The sequence below is a fragment of the Pyrus communis genome, chromosome 12 (assembly GCF_963583255.1).
Source record: "Pyrus communis chromosome 12, drPyrComm1.1, whole genome shotgun sequence".
Lineage (NCBI taxonomy): Eukaryota > Viridiplantae > Streptophyta > Magnoliopsida > Rosales > Rosaceae > Pyrus > Pyrus communis.
In genome coordinates, this window is record NC_084814.1 from 19,559,796 (window position 1) to 19,582,488 (window position 22,693).

General features: G+C 38.4%; 3 protein-coding genes across 6 annotated transcripts; all 3 read left to right on the forward strand.

Moving 5' to 3' along the window:
* The first annotated feature begins 397 nt into the window (after nt 1–397).
* On the forward strand, nt 398–6,637 carry LOC137710310 (probable alpha-mannosidase At5g13980). Its single transcript, XM_068449242.1, has 27 exons — nt 398–783; nt 876–1,048; nt 1,145–1,319; nt 1,436–1,555; nt 1,704–1,790; nt 1,909–1,980; nt 2,074–2,187; nt 2,283–2,383; nt 2,480–2,573; nt 2,675–2,842; nt 2,930–3,019; nt 3,112–3,177; nt 3,267–3,323; nt 3,530–3,749; nt 3,856–3,995; nt 4,085–4,159; nt 4,243–4,302; nt 4,391–4,462; nt 4,556–4,603; nt 4,709–4,828; nt 4,965–5,030; nt 5,168–5,280; nt 5,390–5,474; nt 5,565–5,771; nt 5,873–5,920; nt 6,007–6,075; nt 6,177–6,637. Exons 1-27 carry the CDS (start codon nt 550–552, stop codon nt 6,369–6,371), a joined length of 3,069 nt encoding a protein of 1,022 aa, XP_068305343.1. The 5' UTR covers nt 398–549; the 3' UTR covers nt 6,372–6,637.
* Nucleotides 6,638–7,656: 1,019 nt separating this feature from the next.
* On the forward strand, nt 7,657–15,583 carry LOC137710505 (probable alpha-mannosidase At5g13980). The gene is made up of 28 exons (XM_068449546.1): nt 7,657–7,919; nt 8,597–8,680; nt 9,695–9,783; nt 9,890–10,064; nt 10,194–10,313; nt 10,461–10,547; nt 10,633–10,704; nt 10,819–10,932; nt 11,019–11,119; nt 11,209–11,302; nt 11,404–11,571; nt 11,653–11,742; nt 11,890–11,955; nt 12,053–12,109; nt 12,256–12,475; nt 12,582–12,721; nt 12,822–12,887; nt 12,974–13,033; nt 13,107–13,181; nt 13,329–13,376; nt 13,485–13,604; nt 13,727–13,792; nt 13,918–14,030; nt 14,261–14,345; nt 14,446–14,652; nt 14,753–14,800; nt 14,887–14,955; nt 15,058–15,583. The coding sequence occupies exons 1-28, from the start codon at nt 7,704–7,706 to the stop codon at nt 15,250–15,252; spliced, it is 3,045 nt and encodes a 1,014-aa protein (XP_068305647.1). The 5' UTR covers nt 7,657–7,703; the 3' UTR covers nt 15,253–15,583.
* Nucleotides 15,584–16,085: 502 nt separating this feature from the next.
* On the forward strand, nt 16,086–21,613 carry LOC137710399 (uncharacterized). 4 transcript variants are annotated; one of them, XM_068449403.1, is made up of 14 exons: nt 16,086–16,248; nt 16,353–16,443; nt 16,534–16,600; nt 16,720–16,830; nt 17,013–17,208; nt 17,436–17,521; nt 17,839–18,034; nt 18,145–18,256; nt 19,028–19,155; nt 19,287–19,493; nt 19,619–19,728; nt 20,248–20,377; nt 20,648–20,800; nt 21,197–21,613. In XM_068449403.1, the coding sequence occupies exons 2-14, from the start codon at nt 16,353–16,355 to the stop codon at nt 21,416–21,418; spliced, it is 1,809 nt and encodes a 602-aa protein (XP_068305504.1). In that variant the 5' UTR covers nt 16,086–16,248; the 3' UTR covers nt 21,419–21,613. The 4 variants fall into 4 exon arrangements, with proteins under 4 accessions (XP_068305504.1, XP_068305507.1, XP_068305506.1 ...); XM_068449406.1 differs by having other exon boundaries at nt 20,651–20,800; XM_068449405.1 differs by having other exon boundaries at nt 16,093–16,248; nt 16,345–16,443.
* Nucleotides 21,614–22,693: the final 1,080 nt, after the last annotated feature.

Consider the following 22,693-nt stretch of genomic DNA (forward strand, 5'->3'; position numbering starts at 1 on the left):
GGGCCACACTGATGACACCAATCCAATGGTCCAATCTCAATTCCCAAAACCCAAATTTATTTTGTCAATGGTCCCGGCGCCCGCATCGAAAACTAATTTTCAATATCTACACATCACATTGTATTATTAGATCACGAGTCAGTTAATAATGACGATAAATCTTATTTCATGCGAGTCAGTTTCCGAATTACATCTGAATAAGTTTAAATTTTAGCGGAACGACAAAGGCACTGCCTTGACTAACTTGATTCGTTAGTCGTAGTAGGGAAGAATTTACTGTTGTTTCACATGCAGCAGCACCATACCAAAAGCTAACTGCCAGCAGCCAAAGACCAAAACTTGGCATATATTTTAACATCATCGACAAACCAAACTACAAGACAAGAGTCCATCCGATTTTGTTGATTTGCAGCATCTTCTTCCTTAATATTGTCGCCCCTTCACAATATACATACATACATACATACATATATATATATATATGTAAACACTTTTCTAGGGTCTCAGTGCATTCCGTCACCGACACCGACAACATTAACCTGCGACGACATGGCGGCCTTTGAAGCTCGCCGCCGTGTAACACGGCTTCTGTTGTTAGTAGTAGTAGTACTAGTTGTGTCCGAGTTTATTCTGTCTGCGGAGTCCAAGTATATGCAGTACAATACGACGTCGGGGCTTGTCGCCGGGAAGCTGAATGTGCATTTGGTCCCTCACACCCACGACGACGTGGGGTGGTTGAAGACCGTCGATCAGTACTACGTTGGCTCCAATAATTCCATTCAGGTATGATTAAATTATTATGCTCCTTCAAATTAATTTACGTTTAATTAATTTATTATGATTAAAATAACAATAATGTTTATGAATATTTGCAGGGAGCTTGCGTTCAGAACGTGCTGGATTCTCTGGTTCCGGCTTTGTTGGCCGATAAGAACCGCAAGTTCATATATGTTGAGCAGGCTTTTTTCCAACGTTGGTGGAGAGAGCAGAGCGAGGGGACTCAGAACATAGTGAAACAGCTAGTCAACGACGGTCAACTTGAACTCATGTACAAAATCTTGCAATGCCCTTCACATTGTTTCGAATCATTTCGTTGGTGTTTCGCTTTGGGTTGTGAATTTGTTGATTTGGGTTTGTTTTGCAGAAATGGGGGGATGTGCATGCACGACGAGGCTGCTACTCATTACATTGATATGATTGATCAGACGACTCTCGGGCATCGGTTTATCAAACAAGAATTCAATGTGACTCCGAGGATTGGATGGCAGATCGACCCGTTTGGACATTCTGCAGTGCAGGCTTACCTGTTGGGAGCTGAGGTCTGCGTTTCTCGAAACTTTTTGTTTACGAAATTGCCAATTTATTTAGAGTTTTTCTATTAGCGAATTGTATTTGTGAGACCACTGATTGAACATCAGCAATATTGCTTGCATAGGTTGGATTCGATTCTCTTTTCTTTGCAAGAATCGACTACCAGGACAGAGCTAAACGGATGGGTGACAAAAGCCTCGAGGTTGTCTGGCGGGGTTCTAAGAGTCTCGGTTCATCTGCACAGGTGTGTGTAACACAAAGTTTATGTTCTTCTGATGTTGGACTAATCAAAATTATCAGTGTTGAATTTGGTATTTCAGCTCCGAAACTGTGTTAATTGATTGAATTTGAAGATTGGAATTATGTTATTAATCAATCCTTCGTGTGTGTAGATTTTCGCAGACGCATTTCCTAAGAATTATGAACCTCCTTCTGATAATTTCTACTTTGAAGTTGATGACCCTTCACCTATTGTACAAGTGAGTCCACTGTCAAATGAAGCTGACACGATGTTCTATATGTGTGTGTGCGTGTGTATCAACTACGTTCCCTGTAGTTTTATAAATATTCAATCATTTCTGCTTTCGTTGTTTGAAGGATGATACGTTTCTGTTTGACTACAATGTGCCGGATCGCGTTAACGACTTTGTATCAGCTGCAATGTCACAAGTAAGATGATCAAACTGTCATCAGTTTAGGCTGATTACTTTAAGTGTGAGAATCTCTCGGCGTTTATATGAATTACTTGCTTCTCCTTTTCAGGCAAACATCACGCGTACGAATCATATCATGTGGACTATGGGAACGGACTTCAAGTATCAATACGCTAATACATGGTTCCGACAGATGGATAAGTTCATCCATTATGTGAATCAAGTTGGTCCATAGCCGAAAATATTGGTGTCATTTTGCATCTTCTGCCCCTTTTATGATTTCTGCGTTAATTGAAGTACTCATATGAATCCTTGTAGGATGGGCGTGTCAATGCGCTATACTCAACGCCGTCAATATACACTGATGCCAAGTATGCAGCAAATGAATCCTGGCCAATCAAGACCGATGACTTCTTTCCGTGAGTTCAAATTTAAGAAATTCAAATTCTCTTGCAGGTGCGGATTCCTTCTCCTTTCTCTTGACCTCTAAGGCTCTAACCATGCTTATTTATCAGATACGCCGACATTGTGAATGCTTACTGGACTGGATATTTCACGAGCAGGCCAGCCATCAAAGGATATGCTAGAACACTGAGCGGCTACTATATGGTAAACTCTTACGATCATTTTAATTCTTGGTAAAGTATTACGTTTTATGCTTTTAGTAAATGTGAAGCCTGTTGAGGTAACTGTGCTTTAATTACAAACAGGCAGCAAGACAATTGGAGTTTTTCAAGGGGTTGAACAAGTCGGGGCCTAACACAGATTCGTTGGCTGATGCTTTAGCGATTGCTCAACATCATGATGCAGTTAGTGGCACAGAGAAGCAGCACGTGGCGTATGATTATGCAAAACGGCTCTCAATAGGTTACACGGAGGTAAACTTGATCTCTCCTGATGTTCTCAGTAGTTAATTTCTTTAGTTTCGCTTCCTGAAATGATTTCTGTTCAATTGTCTCATGCAGGCGGAGCAGGTTGTTGCGGAATCACTTGCTTGCTTGACAGAGACAAAATCAGAAGCTGGTTGCAAGAGTTCATCAACTAAGTTTCAACAGGCAAATTATAACTACCCTTTATCGTGCACTTTTGGGGCGCTTCGCTTAAAAACTAGAGTAAGAAGCTGACACTATATCTATCCTTCTTTCAGTGTCCACTTCTAAATATTAGCTATTGTCCCCCATCAGAAGCTGATCTATCAAATGGGAAAACCCTGGTGAGGACAATTTGGCGACGACTTTTACTTCCATGTTTGTGTTTTGATTAAGAAGTAAGAATTATTTCGTGACACATTCTCTTTCGTAGGTTATTGTTGTCTACAACCCTCTCGGATGGAAGAGAGAGGATATCGTAAAGATTCCTGTAAGTAATTATTTCCGGTTCTATGTTCTAACCCTCACCTTTGCATTTTGATGGAAATCATTACTTCAAGTCCTGAACTGTTTTCGCTTTGGATAAAATTGAGCAATATGTTTTAGCTTCGCATACAATCTACTCAATGTAATCTTGTTTTGAATACTTGTTTTGTTTATTCGAGTGAACGATCTCATCTTCCCGACCTGGTACAGGTTGTCAGTGCGAACGTCACTGTAAGGGATTATACAGGAAAAGAAATTGAATCACAAATCTTACCGCTGCTTAATGCGTCAGTGGGTCTAAGAAACAATTATGTTAAGGCATATCTGGGTGTATCACCAAGTGTCACACCAAGTTACTGGCTTGCATTTTCAGCAACTGTACCACCTCTTGGTTTTAGCACTTACACGGTGTCAAGTGCCACACAAACAGGTTAGCGATGAGAATTTTTACGCATACAATACTCATTCAACATACCGTACTACTTATGCATAGTGGCTCAAATTTTGGTTCTCATGCTTCCTTACTATTGCTGCAGCTACAACTTCTGAGAGACAAACTGCTTACAAGTCAGAAACGAGTCAGAATGATACCATAGAAGTCGGGCCAGGAAAATTGAAACTTGTTTATTCCGGAAATGATGGAAAACTTACTCAATACATCAACACCGGAAGCTTGGTAAGCAAATTTGCCAACTTGCATCTGTGTTTCGATTCTTGAGGCTATTTCTCAATGCGTCTGATTTAACATCTGGTTTACAACTGAAGGTCACCAAGTCGATACAACAAGCTTTTAGTTTTTACCCTGGAGATGATGGAGATCATGGAAGTGCGGATAAACAGGTAAAACAAAGATATATCGAAGTCTTCAATTGTTGCTGTTGTTGTTACTTCCCTAACCTTGATATACATTTTAATTTCTGAAGGCCTCGGGAGCTTATATCTTCCGCCCTAATGGTACAGTCCCCATTAACTCCGAAGGGCAGGTACATACATAATATCTTCTATGAATGTTTCAACTTTTATCAAGTGCAATCTCAATAAGAAATAGCGAGTTACCGTTAGAAATTGCAGGTTTCTTTTACTGTGCTGAGGGGACCGTTGTTAGATGAAGTACATCAGAGGATCAACTCTTGGATATATCAGGTGTGTGGAAATGATATATGGGTTTTCTTTTTCATGGTGTGAAGATTTCGCTAACGATGTTACCAATTGTTTATTTGCTGCAAATTTAAACAGGTCACTAGATTGTACAAGGAAAAGGAGCATGCTGAGATTGAATTCACCGTGAGTTACTGCATTGTGTTGCGTATTTCCATTGCACGTTTCATGTGGATATCAAAGAATTACCATTTGGAGAACTTTCTTTGACAACAGATTCTCATTTTGCAGGTTGGGCCTATACCAATCGATGATGGAATTGGCAAAGAAATCGTGACTAAGATTACAACCGGCATGGAAACCAACAAAAAGTTCTACACAGATTCTAATGGGCGTGATTTTATTGAAAGAGTATGTCGTATACTTGTTTCATTTGTAGTGCAAAAATGTCCTCTATAGAACATGTACGAAGCATCTGCAACTCGAAAGAAACAAGTGAATGTAAGGTGCAGCTATACATTGTCTTAGCAAAATTACTATTTTGCAGATTCGAGACTATAGAAGGGATTGGAACTTGGAAGTGAATCAACCCGTCGCAGGAAATTATTATCCGGTATGTATATATCGGATAAAGCAGGACAAAGAAAAAGTGGCCAAGAATTTCCCAAATTCATCATTCAAACTGTTGTAAATTATGAAGTGATTAGGTTCTTTAATCACATGACAAAGTCTGGTGTTCTGTCATTTTAGATTAATCTCGGACTCTACACAAAAGACAACAACACGGAGTTTTCAGTACTAGTAGATAGATCTGTGGGTGGATCCAGCATTGTGGATGGGCAATTGGAACTCATGGTTCATAGGTTTGTTCTCTTGGTTACTTTGAATTTTCATGTTTAACTACGCCTAATTATGTCGATTGATATTGAGTAAATTTCATGGTTATTGATGTTGCAACCATCTGTCTATTAGGAGGTTGCTCCATGATGATGACAGAGGCGTTGGAGAAGCTCTAAACGAAACTGTGTGCATTCAACATGGTTGCAAAGGATTAACAGTAAGATCATAAAAACCAGCCTTATGGTTCTTTGTGTTCACAAATACCAGAATTTTTTGCATCTAATGTGATTGATTTGAATACTGACAGATCATCGGAAAGTACTACCTCAGACTCGATCCATTGGGAGAGGGTGCTAAATGGCGCCGATCATTTGGTCAGGAGATATACTCTCCATTTCTTTTAGCCTTCACAGAACAAGATGAAGATAGCTGGAAAAGCTCTCATGTCACAACCTTTTCGGGAATGGATCCTTCCTACACTTTACCTGATAATGTTGCGATAATAACCCTCCAGGTTCGTATCTCTCCTCAAGAACATGGGAGCAGCATCCTATGAAAGATGAAAAATTCCTCTATCAGATTAACATTGTTAATCCTGTTTTTCAAACTCTGTAGGAGCTGGATGATGGAACACTTCTGTTCCGCCTTGCACATTTATACGAGGTTTTAGTTTCTTCCTTATTCATACTTTACGTTTTCAGCAACGAATTCTAATAAGATTGATATTTTTCTGGTTTATCAAATGCTAGATTGATGAGGACAAGGATCTTTCGGTCATGGCAAGTGTAGAGCTCAAAAAAGTGTTTGCAGATAAGAAGGTACGTAACATAAACATCTGCGCATGAAGATAAAAACTGATCCAAAAAACAAACCATCTAAATACTTCTGGTAACACATTTTTCATTCCAATGAAACTCAGATTAGAAAAGTAACGGAAATGAGTTTATCTGCAAACCAAGAAAGAGCGGAAATGGAGAAGAAGCGACTAGTGTGGAAAGTAGAAGGCTCCTCCGAAGGAGAAGCCAAAGTGTTGAGGGGAGGACCTGTTGATCCAACAAAGCTGGTGGTTGAACTTGCTCCAATGGAAATCCGAACGCTTATCATCGACTTCTAGTCCAAATATCCGACGGCTGAAAGTAAGAATGTGCGACGTACAGACATTGCTTTCGCTCGATACTAAGCTCGAACACTCAAGGGTGCTCGGATAACTTGGATTCTGAAGGCACTGAATCAAAATGAAGTTCAGAGTCCTTTATGGTTGTTATACATTATTGCTTCTGTTATAAGATAATGTCATGTGGATCACTAGCCTGGCTCTAATTCTCAGAAGTTTTCAAGACGAATGATTCATAATATAAACACGTTTTCAGACAATCAAAAGCGCTTATAGCAAACGAAAATGCACAACTGTGCTAGAATTTATTATATAGCATTTTTTGGTGTAGGATCACATCACATGTATGTACTTTATTCATAAAGCATTTAAAATTCTTTGAAATATGTCACTTAAAGGATATTTAAAATCCTATGAAAAAGTGAACCCCTTCCGGGTCTTGATCAGGAAGATGCGGATAAAATGCCAATAACTTGATATTAGCTTCTACGGAATAAGCTTTAAAGAAGAGAGCTATCATACACCCAACCACCCCCCTCTCTCTCTTCCCCCTTAGAAAGTGCTCCCCCCCCCCTTTCTCTCTCTCCCCACTTAGAAAGTGCTCCCCCCCCCCCTTTCTCTCTCTCCCCACTTAGAAAGTGCTCCCCCCCTTCTCTCTCTCCCCCCTTAGAAAGTGCTCCCCCCTTCTCTCTCTCTCTCTCCCCTTAGAAAGTGCTACTAAAATAAACATCCATTAGGACTCGTTTGGTGGGCTGGATGAAATTTGGCTTTAAGGATAGAACTGGATTGGCAGAGACTTGTAAGACAGGACTTATAATCTATGTATAAAGATATGTTAGATAACCCAATTTATTGTGAACTCATAACCTATAATGTTCAATCATGTTCATCTCACATTTAACACAACAAACAACAAACCAGACTCATGTCCATTTTAATTGATCACAACCTATCTCTTCCAACTCACCAAACGAAACCCAGTGCTAGGCTAGCATATAACTGGTTACACATCAAACAACACGTTACATCTGCTCCAGTCAAAGTGATGTAGTCTACAGATTTTACCCAATAAAAAAAAAAAAAAAAAAAAAAAAAAGGGTTCTGCCGACTACCTCCATAACACTTCCTTAATCACGGACAGGCCCAATGCCAACCACAAAAGACCAAGACACGCATATTTTCCACAACGACCAGGACTTTGGTATTGCGACGTCCTTAAATAAGTTCTTGAGCTTTCTCATCACCTTAATATATTTTCTTTCTTTTGTTTTTCAAGACTTGAAACGTTGGGTGCAAGCGTGAATGTTCTTAAACAATTGAGTTACGAGTCCAATGACGGTTGAAGCTAATTGCTTGAGGCTTCTTTTGGTTATGGTACTGCTAGTTCAAGTGTTTCTACGTGGGGAGTCCAAGTACATGGTTTACAATACGACGTCGCGCCTTGTTCCCGGGAAGCTCAACGTTCATTTAGTACCTCACACCCACGACGACGTCGGATGGAAGAAGACCGTTGATCAGTACTATACTGGCTCCAACAATTCCCTTCAGGTTGGGTTCCCATCCCTTTCTTTAATTTGATCATTTTACTTTTAATTAATAATTCGATAATGCTGGTGTTTCTCATGGGGAACCTACTTATAACGTGACCTCTCACTTATGATTAACGCGTTTTCACTCTACGAAAATCATAATCAGAATCATTCATTCTCTTTCTCATCATCTGAAGATTATATCTGTAAAAAATCATTTGATCTGGATATTATTTAACCTTCCATAAGTGTCAAACCAATCAATGGTTTTGACCACGATAAAAATGCTCTTATGATGAAACGTCCATTTTTTGGTGCATAAAAATGGTTAAAAGATCTCTACACTAAATGATTTTTTTTTTCATATACGATCTTTAAATAATAATAAAGTAAACGAACGGTTCCAATTATCATGTTTGTAGGATGAGGACAGGTAGGGGACAAGTAGGTTCCCCTAAGGGAACACAAGCATTATTCATATTAATTTACTTGTGCTTTTCAGTTAATTGTATTGCTTTTATTATAGGAAATTATTAAGAAAAAATCCCGTATGAACATTTTTTCTTCATTCACTTTTAAAATTTTAATTTATCTTCCGGTTCTTAATTTGAAATTTGGATGTTCAATTGCTAATGAACACTCGATCTTTTATGATATTAAAATAATAATAATAATAATTAAAACTACTGTTTTCAGGTAGCTTGTGTTCGGATGGTGCTGGATTCGTTGGTTCCCGCTTTGTTGGCCGATGAAAACCGCAAATTCATATATGTTGAACAGGCAATCAACATCGTTAATATTAGTTGAAAATATGTGATTTTTATACGTATGATTAAAAATTGTGTGAAAATAACGGGTTTTTAATGTAAAAAGTATATATGTATGTGTATAATACATGTATTGTATGTTAGAAAATACGTACGCACAGATACACGTATTTATTTACCAGGGTCTTGAGAGAAAGAGGGTGGGCAACAAGCACCATTTGAAAGTGGGTGAAGAAGAATTGATGAATTGGAGCGGTGTGGTATCCAAAATTGATATCATCGTTATATAGAGGTGGGATTGGTAGTGATGAGGATATAAGGTGAATCAAACTAAATATATCTTAATAGGTATTCATTAACAACTCAATGCGTTGATTTGCCACCTCTACCGCATACAATAGTAGAGCACATAGGTTCTTCTGTAGGGTATCCGGCCATCTAGATTAGAGGTGGTGCGAGAGGGAGGTGGGACCAAAATTTGGGGTATGGTTATGGGTCCCACTATCAACGGTTGGGTTTAGTGGAAAATGATCCTTGTCGGATCCTTTTTGTGGGGATCTGAGGGATCAAGCAATCAAGGTCGTTCATCGTATATCGTGTGGTCAGTTTTTGTTAGATACTATTTATATTCAATTTTAAATTTTGAATTTAAAATGATATCTAACCGTACGATATACGATAAACGATCGTAATTGCTTGATCCTCACAAAAAGGATCCGCGACGATCCTTTTCCGGGTTTAGAGGCTATTTTATGTGCTAATTTTATGTCTAAATAATACTATGTTTTTTTATATAACAAGCCAAATGGGTTCGAACTCAAGTGGGGAGAGAGGGGATGTTACTTAAAACCAATCTAATCTAATGTTTAGGAGGGGGAATTAAGGTCAAGTGTATACGGAGAGCGTATCCGCTCTAACCAATTTAATTTCATTAACATCTGATTGTTGATGTGTTTTTTTTTTTTTTTTAAAGAAAAACGAAAATGGAATCAGAAATGTAAATGGATTAGTTGATTAATTAATGCAGATTTTTTTCCAACGTTGGTGGAGAGACCAAACGGAGGCGACCCAAAACACGGTCAAGCAACTAGTCAGCTCCGGTCAACTGGAACTCATGTACAAAATCTGCAATGCCTTGCAGTTCAAGTTTCAATTTTTATTGTTTTATTTAAAAGAAAATAAAATGTCTTGCTGTTGTTTACGATCTGGGTTTGTTTTGCAGAAATGGGGGGATGTGCATGCATGATGAGGCTGCTGCTCATTACATCGATATGATTGATCAGACGACTCTCGGGCATCGGTTTATCAAGCAAGAGTTCAATGTGACTCCCAGAATTGGCTGGCAGATCGATCCATTCGGACATTCTGCAGTGCAGGCCTACCTGTTGGGAGCTGAGGTCCGCGGTTCTTGAAACTCTTAGGGCCCGTTTTATAACCATTTCGTTCCTCTATTCGTAACATGCATTTAGTGAATGATCGATATTTGTGAAACCATTTGTTGAACATCAGTTATACTGTTGGCATAGGTTGGATTTGACTCCCTTTTCTTTGCGCGAATCGACTACCAAGACAGAGCTAAACGGAAGAATGAGAAAAGCCTTGAGGTTGTCTGGCGAGGTTCTAAGAGTCTCGGATCATCTGCACAGGTGCGTGTGCGCCACAAAGTTGTGTTGTTAGTTCTGGAGGGATTGGTGTTTCAGCTTTGAAACCGTGTTTTTTTCTTTCTTTCAGTTGCGAACTTTTTGAAGATTGGAAATGTACTATTAATCAACCTCTTTTCTTTGTGTTTGTAGATTTTCGCTGGTGCATTCCCTGAGAATTATGGACCTCCGACAAATGATTTTTACTTTGAAGTTGATGACTTATCCCCTATTGTTCAGGTGAGTCCACAGTCTAATGCCTATGTAGTCCGTAGTAACGTAATGACAGATTCATTTATTTTCTTTTGGCTTTCCTTGTTTGAAGGATGATACTGATCTGTCTGACTACAATGTGCTCGAGCGTGTAAATGATTTCGTATCTGCTGCAATCTCACAAGTAAGATGTATCCTATTAGATTGTCTACCAGCGATTCATTTCTGCCCAAGTTTTACTTTCAGGTAAGAGTTTAGATCTGTCGGGGCTTATGCAAACCACTCGTCTGGTTTTCAGGCAAACATTACTCGTACGAATCATATCATGTGGACAATGGGATCGGATTTCAAGTATCAGTACGCGCATTCATGGTTTCTGCAGATGGATAAGTTCATTCATTACGTGAATCAAGTTAGTCCATGGCTGTAAAGTGTAACATTGTTGTTGTTTCACATTTTCTGCCCTGTTAATGGAAGCCTTCGTATTAATGTTCGTAGGATGGGCGTGTGAATGCGCTATACTCAACTCCGTCAATATACACTGATGCCAAACATGCGACAATTGAACCCTGGCCAATCAAGACTGGAGACTTCTTTCCGTGAGTTCAAATTTTTTGAAATTCATCGTCATTTACAGGTACCTGGTCCTTTTCCAGCTTGCTAACCTATAACTATGCGCATCCATCAGATACGCTGAGAAAGAAAATATTTACTGGACCGGATATTTTACAAGCAGGCCAGCCCTCAAGGGCTATGTTAGAATGATGAGCGGCTACTATTTGGTATACTCTTCTGAACATTTTAGCCTGCGTTGGTAATAATTATGTTTTGAGTAAGATTTCAAAGAGTATTAGGGTAGTTGTGTTCTTCAATCTATGATCAGGCAGCGAGGCAACTTGAATTTTTTAAGGGAATGAGTAAATCAGGGTCTAAGACAGATTCTCTGGCTGACGCCTTAGCAATCGCTCAACATCACGATGCAGTTAGTGGCACGGAGAGGCAGCATGTGGCGGATGATTATGCAAAACGACTTTCAATAGGCTACAATGAGGTAGATTAAACTTATACCATTCCTGATATTCTCAGTAGTTTCTTTACTTTTGCATAACAAAATGGTTTCGATTTCTCGCAGGCTGAGAAGGTTGTTGCAGAATCGCTTGCTTGCATGACAGAATCCAAACCAAGAGCTGGTTGCGAGAATCTGTCAAGGAAGTTTCAACAGGCAAATTAAACTACCCTTTGTCCTACATTTTTCGGCTGTTTCACTTTACCACTGGATTAACAGCAAGCTGACATTACGTTAACAGATTCTTATTTCCTATCACTTTACAATTTTTGTTCATATTCTTCCATTTATATTTTGTTTCAGTGTCCACTTCTGAACATTAGCTATTGCCCCCCGTCAGAGGCGGATCTGTCAACCGGGAAATCCCTGGTGAGGATAGTTTAACGATGACATTTACCATCTGCCATGCTTATGTTTCAATCAAGAAGAACGAATTATTTTGTGATTATGCATTTCTCTTTTGTAGGTTATTGTTGTCTATAATTCTCTGGGATGGAAAAGAAAGGATGTCGTAAAGATTCCTGTGAGTAGTTATTTCCTCTTCCATATTGAAATCCTTACTGTGTTTTAAGATTTTTTATATTTCTCACGCATATGTGTGCATATCTCTAGGTAAGTAAGTATATGTTCTTCCTGTTTTTTTTCTTTCTGGATACTTGTTTTCTATAGGTTATCAATGCAAACGTCGCTGTGAGAGATTCTACAGGAAAAGAAATTGAGTCACAGCTCATACCTCTGCTTAATGCATCCGCGACCATAAGAAATTACCATGTCAAGGCATATCTTGGTAAATCCCTGGGAGATACTCCAAGTTATTGGCTTGCATTTTCAGCAACTGTACCCCCTCTTGGTTTTAGCACTTACGTCATCTCAAGTGCCACACGAAAAGGTTGACTATGTGAATTCTTTACCGTGTGATACTGAAGAAACATATCAGAACCAGATTTAACTTTTAATGACGGCTCAGATATTGTGTTTCCGCCTTACAAATGCAGCTACTACTTCAGAGGGACCGACAGTGTACAGGTCAGAAGCAGGTCGAAATGATACAATAGAAGTCGGGCGAGGCAACTTGAGACTTATTTATTCTGGAAATGATGGACAACTTACTAAATATATGAACAGCAGAAGCTTGGTATGTAACTTCTGCACTCAAACAGTACTTGTTTTCTGCAAAAATGTTCGTTAAATTGATTTTCTCCGTGCATATAATTTGATATGTACTATAAATACAGGTCAAAAAACGGATAAAACAATCATTTAGCTACTACGCTGGAGATAATGGATATGTCGATTTACAGGTAATGAAGTAATACACATTTTAAATGTAATTAAACGTGATTATATGTGATGAAGATTGACAAGGGAATGTTTCTATTTTCTGAAGGCCGAGGGAGCGTATGTCTTCCGCCCTAATGGTTCATATCCCATTAAATCCGGAGGGAAGGTAGGTAAATGAATGTCATTTTACCATATGCAGTCACAGTAAGAAATAGCAAATTCACCATTAGGAATTGCAGGTTGATCATTTTACTGTTCTGAGAGGACCATTGCTCGATGAAGTACATCAGAGGATAAACTCTTGGATTTACCAGGTGGTTACAGAATCTTAATAAAAATATGGGATCATATGTGTATATGTGTGTGTGTGTGTGTGTGTGTGTGTATGATTTTTCTTTCGTGGTGTGAAGGTTTCGTGATCGATACTAACAACAGTTTATTTGTTGCATATGCTTAAGCAGGTCACTAGAGTGTACAAGGAAAAAGAGCATGCTGAGATTGAATTTATTGTGAGTTAACTGCACTGTATTGTGTGTTTCCGCTGGATACGACAATTGAAGATCCAAGAACTAAAAGTTTCGAGAATTTCCTTTTACAACAATGTTCTGATTTTTCAGATTGGCCCTATACCAATCGATGACGGTGTTGGCAAAGACATTGTAAGCAAGATTACAACCGGCATGAAAACGAACAAACGATTCTACACAGACTCTAACGGGCGCGATTTTATCGAAAGAGTATGTTGTGTGTTTGATCTCATTTGTTATGCAGAATAACGTGCTGTCTTTCCGGTTTTTGACCAGCCTTGTTCAATGTCTTCAACTTGCTAGAAATTTTCACAGAAATTATTGTTTTGCAGATTCGAGACTATAGAAAAGACTGGGATCTTGAAGTGAATCAACCTGTTGCAGGAAATTATTATCCAGTATGTGTAATTACTACATCGATCAATGTGTCTCGTTGTCTCATGTTCGAATTTTCTGGAAAATTACCTTTTACGACAAGTATGTATCTTTAACCAAGACATGACAAAGTTCTCTGTCATTACAGATTAATCTCGGAATCTACACGAAAGATAACAACACAGAGCTGTCAGTATTAGTAGATAGATCTGTGGGTGGATCCAGCATTTTGGATGGACAATTGGAACTCATGCTTCATAGGTTTTCTTCCCTTTACTCTGGATCTACATTTCTTTCTTCGATCTATCTTTGTTGTTTAGTTAATAACGCGGTTAGTGAGAACGCTATAATCTATCTTGAGTTTATATGCCTCGGCATTAGCCTCCCGCTATTTGTTTTGGAAACGAATCAATTTCCTCACTCTTATTCTGAAATGCTGGAATACTAACGAAATCGTTAATATCTTCTTGATTACACTCCACTTTTATTAGGAGGTTGCTCAGTGACGATGACAAAGGTATATTTGAAGCCCTAAACGAAACTGTGTGCATTCAAGATGATTGTGAAGGACTCATTGTATGATCCTAAAAACTCACCCTAGCTAGCTAGGGTTCTTAGTGTTCATAAAGACCATAACTCCCCCATATGATATGCTAACTTTTAAATACATTGATAGATCATCGGAAAGTACTACCTCAGACTCGATCCATTGGGAGAGGGCGCTAAATGGCGTCGATCATTTGGTCAGGAGATATACTCTCCATTTCTTTTAGCCTTCACAGAACAAGATGAAGATAGCTGGACAAGCTCTCATGTCACAACCTTTTCCGGAATGGATCCTTCCTACACTTTACCTGATAATGTCGCGATAATAACCCTCCAGGTTTGTGATCTCCCCGAGAAGATGGAAGCAGCATCCTACTGGAAAATAAAAAATTCCTCTATCAGATTAACATTGTTAATCCTGTTTTAAAACTCTGTAGGAGCTGGAAGATGGAAAACTTCTGTTCCGCCTTGCGCATTTATACGAGGTTTTAGTTTCTTCCTTGCTCATACTTGACATTTTCAGCAACGAGTTCTAATAAGACCGATGTTTGTATGGTGTATCGAATGCTAGATTGATGAGGACAAGGATCTTTCGGTAATGGCAAGTGTAGAGCTCAAAAAAGTGTTTGCAGATAAGAAGGTACGTAACATAAACATCGGTCCAAGAAGATAAACACTGATCCGAAAAACCAACCATCTAAAATACTTCTGGTAACACCTTTTTCGTTCCAATGGAACTCAGATTAGAAAAGTAACGGAAATGAGTTTATCTGCAAACCAAGAACGAGCGGAAATGGAGAAGAAGCGACTAGTGTGGAAAGCAGAAGGCTCCCCCGAAGGAGAAGCTAAAGTGTTGAGGGGAGGACCTGTTGATCCAACAAAGCTGGTGGTTGATCTTGCTCCAATGGAAATTCGAACGCTTATCATCGACATGTAATCCAGATGTTCGACCGCTGAAAAGTAGGAATGTGCGATGTTGAGGAGTTCGTTTGTCAAGGGCGCTCGAGTACTTGGATTTAGAAGAAACTGAATTGACATGTCTTGTCGGACATGGAGAAGATGAGGAACCAAATGAATAAGTAATATGGGAGAATCGGCTCGTACATCTACTTGTACGAGCCCATCCTTCCATTTGCAGATTACTTATTTATTTTTGGGTTTTTGTTCTAATTTTTTTTTCTTTCACAACACTGAATTATCATCTTTATATTCTTCAAGATGTAGTCTTTGATGCAAACCTCTTATCATTGAGCTTTAAACGCTCTAAAAACAACGATGTAAAACTTAAAGCTAAAGAATTTTCAACTTAAAAATATGAATTTTGACTATTACTAGAAAAAAGTTACTTATTTATAAAAGCAGCTTAGAATTGGAAAATTTTGACTTTTACTTGAAGAATGACTTAGATGAAACATGTTTACTGCTATCGTAGCGTTTTTTTCCAATACAATGCATTACTAAATCGAGACGCCATGTGGTCATAAATCGTATCCACGACTAATATAACACAATTTGGCACATAAGCATAAATTGCTCATTCAAAACACAAAATTAGAAATATTTGCACACATGTCAAGCTCATTGACAAAAATATATGCTAAGTTACGTGCATTTACCTAATACATTCACCATCTAAAATTCTTCCATACTACATAAATGTATAGCATTAAATACTACAAATATTGGATGATCTGGATTGATTTAAATTATTGTTTATATTGTGGTGCCGTGAATTCAGAACGCATTGGAGTAGAAATAAATTTTTTGTCCATTCACGTGAAGGGCACATGCTGTAACAGAGCCAAAGGCAAGAGACCAACCACAAAAGTAGAACGTGCCAGAAAGAGAGATACCTAGAGCACTGCGACTGCGACGCCGCCGCCGCCGGAGCAATCCATCGAATTACATTACCCGAGACATCACCTTATCCCAGGTAGGTATTTTCTGGCAACCAAACGCCGCCGTTTCTCTGTGAAATGCTTCTACTTATCAATTGATTTGTCTGTGTGTTTTTTTCTCAATGAGAGAGTTTTTCAGATGAGGAAAGAGAGCCAGGCGTCCGCCATGGAAATCGACGATCCAAAGCCCAAAAATTCCGATCAGATCTCCCCTAAATTCTCCATTAACGGTTCGCTTGCAAATCCCTTCGTTTCTGATATCATTATATCCGTCGTCGGTATTTTTCGTCTGGATTTTAATTTAATTTTGATTTAAACAGTGCTGCAGCTCTTGAAATCTGCTCAGATGCAGCACGGATTGCGCCACGGAGATTACACTCGTTATCGGTACATACTCATTGTCATTTGGTTTAATTTTGTGTTTTATTGTTGTTCATGGTGTGTGTTTGTGTGCATTGTGAGTAGAAATTGATATGTTTTGTTGCTGGAATTGAATTTTTTCGCAGGAGGTATTGCACTGCAAGGTTGAGGAGGTTGTATAAGTCGTTGAAGTTCACTCATGGCCGCGGTAAATACAACCGCCGGGCCATTACTGAATCTACTGTCACTGAAGTGAGGTGGGTCTTATTTTCTCATGAATTTTGTTTTCGGAATTGAATTATATGTTGGTCGTCTATTTTTGTTGCTGGACTAGCGAAAATGTACGAATTTTGGTATATGTATGAACTAGGAAACAATATTTTTTATTTCATGAGTTTTTTTCATGATTTAACAGTTTAATTTTCTGGATTTGTGATAGGTATCTTCATGTGGTTCTTTATACGGCGGAGAGAGCGTGGAGTCATGCCATGGAAAAGAGACAGGTTCTGGATGGTCCAAATGCTCGTCAGCGAATCTATCTAATTGGTAGGCTGAGGAAGGCAGTAAAATGGGCTACACTTTTTGCACAGTTGTGTGCAATCAAGGGAGATTCCAGGACTTCTTTAGAAGCCGAGGTGCTTAATTTTTTCTTGTTTCAGTTGCATGTGCATGTCCTGTCCCAAATTTATAATATTTTTGGGTCATAAAATGATGTGTTCTAGATGTTTAATTGCCATTGGCACTGATGATAATCATATGGTATGAGATTAACATGTGATTTTCATTGATTTAATAGAACTTTTGTTTCAAGGGGACATGGTTTATTTTCTTCTCACCTTGCAACTTTTAATTTAATATGTAGGCTTATGCCTCCTTTATGAAAGGGAGCTTGTTGTTTGAGCAAGATCAAAATTGGGACACCGCATTGATGAATTTCAAAAGTGCCAGGTTCAATCTCAAATTATATACATTGATTAATGCTGCTTTTATGTTAGAAATTCATGGGTAATTTGATCCCTATAGTTTGTGTTTGCCCCAAAAGTATAAAGTATCAATGTTCAAAAGCACTAACCGATTAAAATACGTGCTGCAAAAGGGAATATAATTTCTCTAGTTGCTTTTTGCTACAAGTTAAGCTCCAATAATACAATTCTAATGGAACAGATACATCATTTGAATTTTGAATTAGACGGTTATGCATGTAGGAGTCAAGTATTTTTGGTTCAATGAGTATTGTACGTATAACTTTGTGTTAATATGTTTAGGGCTGTTTATGAGGAACTTGCTAAATATGGAGACCTGGAGAATCAAGTTTTGTGCCGTGAGCGTGTTGAGGAATTAGAACCTAGTATTCGATACTGCCTACACAAGGTTGGAGAGTCAAATCTACAAGCCTCTGAACTTCTACAGATTGGTGAGATGGAAGGACCTGCGCTGGACCTCTTCAAGGCTAAATTGGAGGTAGGGTTGGTTTCTTTAAAGTAAACCATACATTTGATGCTTTTCCTCCCTTTATCCCTCAGAGGCTTCTTTTTATTTTACTGATGACTTGAAGAAACTTGGAAATATAGGCTGTTATGGCCGAGGCAAGATCTCAACAGGCTGCCTCCATGACAGAGTTTCATTGGCTTGGTCATAGATTTCCAATATCAAATCCAAAAACTCGAGTTTCCATTTTAAAAGGTCAGTAGTTTGTTTACTATTTTAAGTCATGGCACCAATATAAAGATTTTTTTTTTCTTGTTCTCATAAAAAATTAAAAAATAAAAAATAAAAAATTCCTACTGATTTTAGGTTTTTGTTAGTTGGTAGAGGACATTGCATAGCAGATCATATCTCTTGTTGTTCATGGTCGTGTGTGTGAGAGTGTAAATGTATGTGCCAGTAAGGTCTCACGAGAGTGATTTGTTTGTATGATGAGAACCTTTAGCTGAAGATGGAAATTTGTTTTTCACTGAAAAAATGATGGTATGTCTGTAACTCTAAAAGGATCTGAGAACCACAAAACTGAACTACTCTTTGGAATTTGAAAAAGTGCACCATTCAATAGGACTGTATGTGGGGTGGGGTCTTTGCAATCTTCAGAATGGGAAAAAAAACTAGACAAGGTTTTGATGCATATTTCAGGGAACTGCTATGAGGAAGATATCCTTTTAATTTTGACTTAGAAAAGTTATAGGTAGGGAAAAGTCCTAGCCAGAACCGGATTCTTGTCATATGTCATTGCAATTGAGAAATATGCGGCCTTTAACCTCCTTAGATTTCACAAATTACAGATTCTATGAAATTTTTGTGCAAATTTGGTGTGAATCATCATGTCATGTTTCTTTCTTTATTTTTGCACATTTATAATTCCAATAAAGTGCTATCTTTTGTTTTATTTGTTTCTTTCTCTTTGCATACTTTAATTCCACTAACCGCTATTCTTTGTTTTGATGTGAAAAAATTGTTCAGCTCAAGAATTGGAGAAAGATTTGCTTGGTTCATCAACTAATTCACTCCCACCAGAGAAAAAACTAGGCATTTTTGACAAAATTTTTACTGCATACCATGAGGCAAGGGGTTGCATTCGCAGTGACTTGGTATGGAAGTTTCTCAATATAAGATATTTTCTTTTCCTTTTCTGATGACCCCAGGGATTTGTCTTTTTGTCATGTGCTTCATCATTATTTTGTATCTTTTTCATGCTGCTGTTCTGATGCACTGTATATAGGCCAGTGCAGGTAATTCTGAAAATGTGAAGGATGACCTGAATGGCCTTGATAAAGCTGTTAGTGCTGTATTGGGAGAGCGAACCATTGAGCGCAACCAAATGTTGGTTACCATTGCGAAGAGTAAACTTACCAAAAGACGTGATGAAAAAAATGAGAAAGCTACTAAGCCTGAGGAGCTTGTTCGGTTGTATGATCTACTATTACAGGTTAGTTGCCTCTGTTTTGAATTGTTTCCAACTTGCCTTTCATCATGTGTAAATTCTTTACTTTTACTAGATGGTGATATCTCAGGTTATAAATAGAATACCATGTGTGTTGTGATATTTGGCAGAATACATCTGATCTATCAGATTTAGTCAGCTCAGGAAGAGACAGAAAACCAGAAGAAGTGGCTTTTGCTGACGAATGTGAACTAAAAAGTTTAGCCTTCCGGGCAGAGAGGTTTTTTTTCGGCAGAGCTCTCTTTTTAATATATATATATTGTTTTATGAACTCTGGCATACTTCTCTTCATCAATGTTATGTTCTGGGGATTGCTTCTGTGCTTTTTTTTTCAGATGACACCTATGCCTCGATAAATCTTGAATTCAGGACATCCCTATCTTCTACAAAATCATTGGCCCTAAAACACCAATTTTACATGTATCATGATGACTTTTCTTGCCATTGTAGGAACTCTTACGTAAAAGCTAATACCACAAAGTGGTTTTCTTGTACTTAGGTTGACTTTTAAATTTTCTGCAGTTACCAAATTACGTGTCTTTTGTCTTCTTCACCCCTTTAGAAAAAACTAAGGCACATGATAGCGAGGTTCACTATATCTTGTTTACGGTTTCATGCTTGTTATTTTGCTCTGCTTGAACAAACAACCAAGGTTCTACTCTTATCAATAGAGTTGGTATATAGGTGTCAAGGGATATTGTCTATTCTATAAATTTATCAGTATTCCAACTTTTCCCAGGTGTTTCTTTCTGGGCAAATCATACAGCTTGGCCGGTAAGAGGGTAGAAGCTTATGTGTTGTACTGCCATGCTCGCTCCCTTGCAGAGAATGCCCTACAGAAATTCCAGTCTGTGAATAACGGTGATGAGGTGCGTATTAGTGTGGGGTTTTTTTTTTTTTTTTGAAATATGTTTGCATAAACATTGACCTCTGTACTTTAAATTAATACTCTGTTGTCAGATGCATCTTGGGTTACATTACATTAGGTTTCTGTTTAGCATATGGCCTTTGGTTCCCATGCAACCGGGGAGACCGATCTTTTTGAGCTTTCAATTAGTTGACCTCTTATCGTACCAAATACCAATTTTCATGAATGAGCTCTAAGATGAATACAAGTTTGATCGGTTCTATCTTTATAGCAGGCGGCCATCAAGGAGTTGAAGACATTGTGTGATGAGTGCAGATCCAACAGTTGCATCGAACATGCCACGGGGATCATGGAAGAGCTTAAGGCTCCTGAAAACCTTTCAAAAAAGATATCTAGTATCAACTTAAGTGGCGTTGACAAGAAGGTACCACTTAAATCATTTCCTCTTCTTTAAAAATAAACCAGAATTGTGCAAAAATCTCGGGTAATCATATCAGTGTTTATCTGGTTAGTGTGTAATGTGTCGGGCAAGTTACTGAGGCCAAAAGTGAAGAGGTATACCCAATCTGGACCATTTAAGGCCGTCTCTGGCTTGTCTAGGCTTGCCCAGACATTGGACCATCCAGATTCAAGAACTGGCTTCTATAGATGTTCAAGCTGTTATGTATTATCTAGGTTGTGAGAAACCGTGACTCCTAACCCCGTGATACTAACCTTCTTTTGGATGAGTTTCTCTGAAATTTTGTGTATTAGCATCTCTGTGATTCTGCTCTTAATATTATCACTTTATGTGATACGCTGATTTGGATATTTTTTTCAGGTGGAATTCCTCCTTGAGAAACTCAACGTCTACGAGTCTGCAGTTGGCGATGCAAACGTGAAAAGTGCTCCGCGTATTGAAGCCTTCCCTCCTCCCTTTCAATCAATTCCTCGCAACCCCATTGTGCTCGACCTTGCCTACAATCACATCGACTTCCCGTCACTTCAACATAGGATGAGGAAAGACAAAAGCGGCGGCTTCCTTAAAAGGTTTTGGGGATGAGTTCTCAGAGTTTTTTTCTATACGATAGGTTCACTACATACTCGGAAGAATTTGACGATTTCTGTTCATTGTACTGTCCTCGGCAGCCTTAGAGACACAAGTTTTTAAATTAGCAAACAGGGAATATGGATATGCAACTTCTACTTTTGTTGTCGAATGATGGAAAAATTATATAAGCACAACATGAAATTTTTAGAGGGGAAAGTGGTGGTTTTTATTCCTAGGCGTTTTAGCTAAAATGGTCCTAGAGATTGACATAATTCTTCACTTTGGTGCTTAAGATTTAAAATCGATAGAATAGCGTCAATTATTTTGATCATTCCGTGAAATTGAGGTATTTTTGTCATTTATCCTTATTTAACAAATATTTTTCACGGAACGATCAAAATGATTGATAGTGGGCAAACTCAGAGATCATTTTTATCGATTTCAAATCTCAGTAACCAAAATGAAGAGTTATGTCAATTTCAGGGACCATTTTGACTAAAAAGTCTTGTTCTTATGTGTTTTTAGTTGAAGATGTGATAGTGGCCTTCTCTGTGGGTCTGCCCAAACCCGCCGTGTGCGGCGCGGGGGTCGGGTTTGTCGGGGAAGTATCCATCTCTAGAGAAACTTGGTTATCATATCTCACAGCATGACTACTTAATACCGGCAAGTGGCAAAACAGATTGGTGTCACCGACAATGAGGTTTCTATCAATGTCATCAATTGCTGGAAGTAGTTGGCGGAGGCCAACGTAACGTTATTATTACCTTCATTATATTAACAACCTTGGCTTTTAAGTACAATTAGGTACACTGAATTTCATGCATGACAAATCTTGCGGGATGTGAGAGGCCGGTCCGCCGGTTGTATTTCGTTGATCGACCGACCACTCATATCCCGAATTATCCTACAAGATTTATATTAACTGTAAAATAAGTGTTTTTAATCATTTTGGGATAAGATCCTGTAATTTATGCTTCTTTTAACATTGGAAGACTTACCTTAGAATCCGAGTAGAAAAGAGCATTTACTCCTGCAGCCGATGTTCTATGTTAGACTTCCCTCCTTCAATATTGCATTGTATAGATTCAAACAAATATGTTGTATCTGGTTTAATATCCTAATGTATAGGGTATTGAGTTTTCATCTATGCATTCTGAGTTTGAATCACCCTAGCCTAAACTATTGTAATAGTTTCGAATAATAGTAAATAAATAAATAAATGGAAAGAGAGAGTAAAAAGGAAAAAGGCGGGTGAGATTTTAGTGACATGTAATTTAAGTTTTAGTA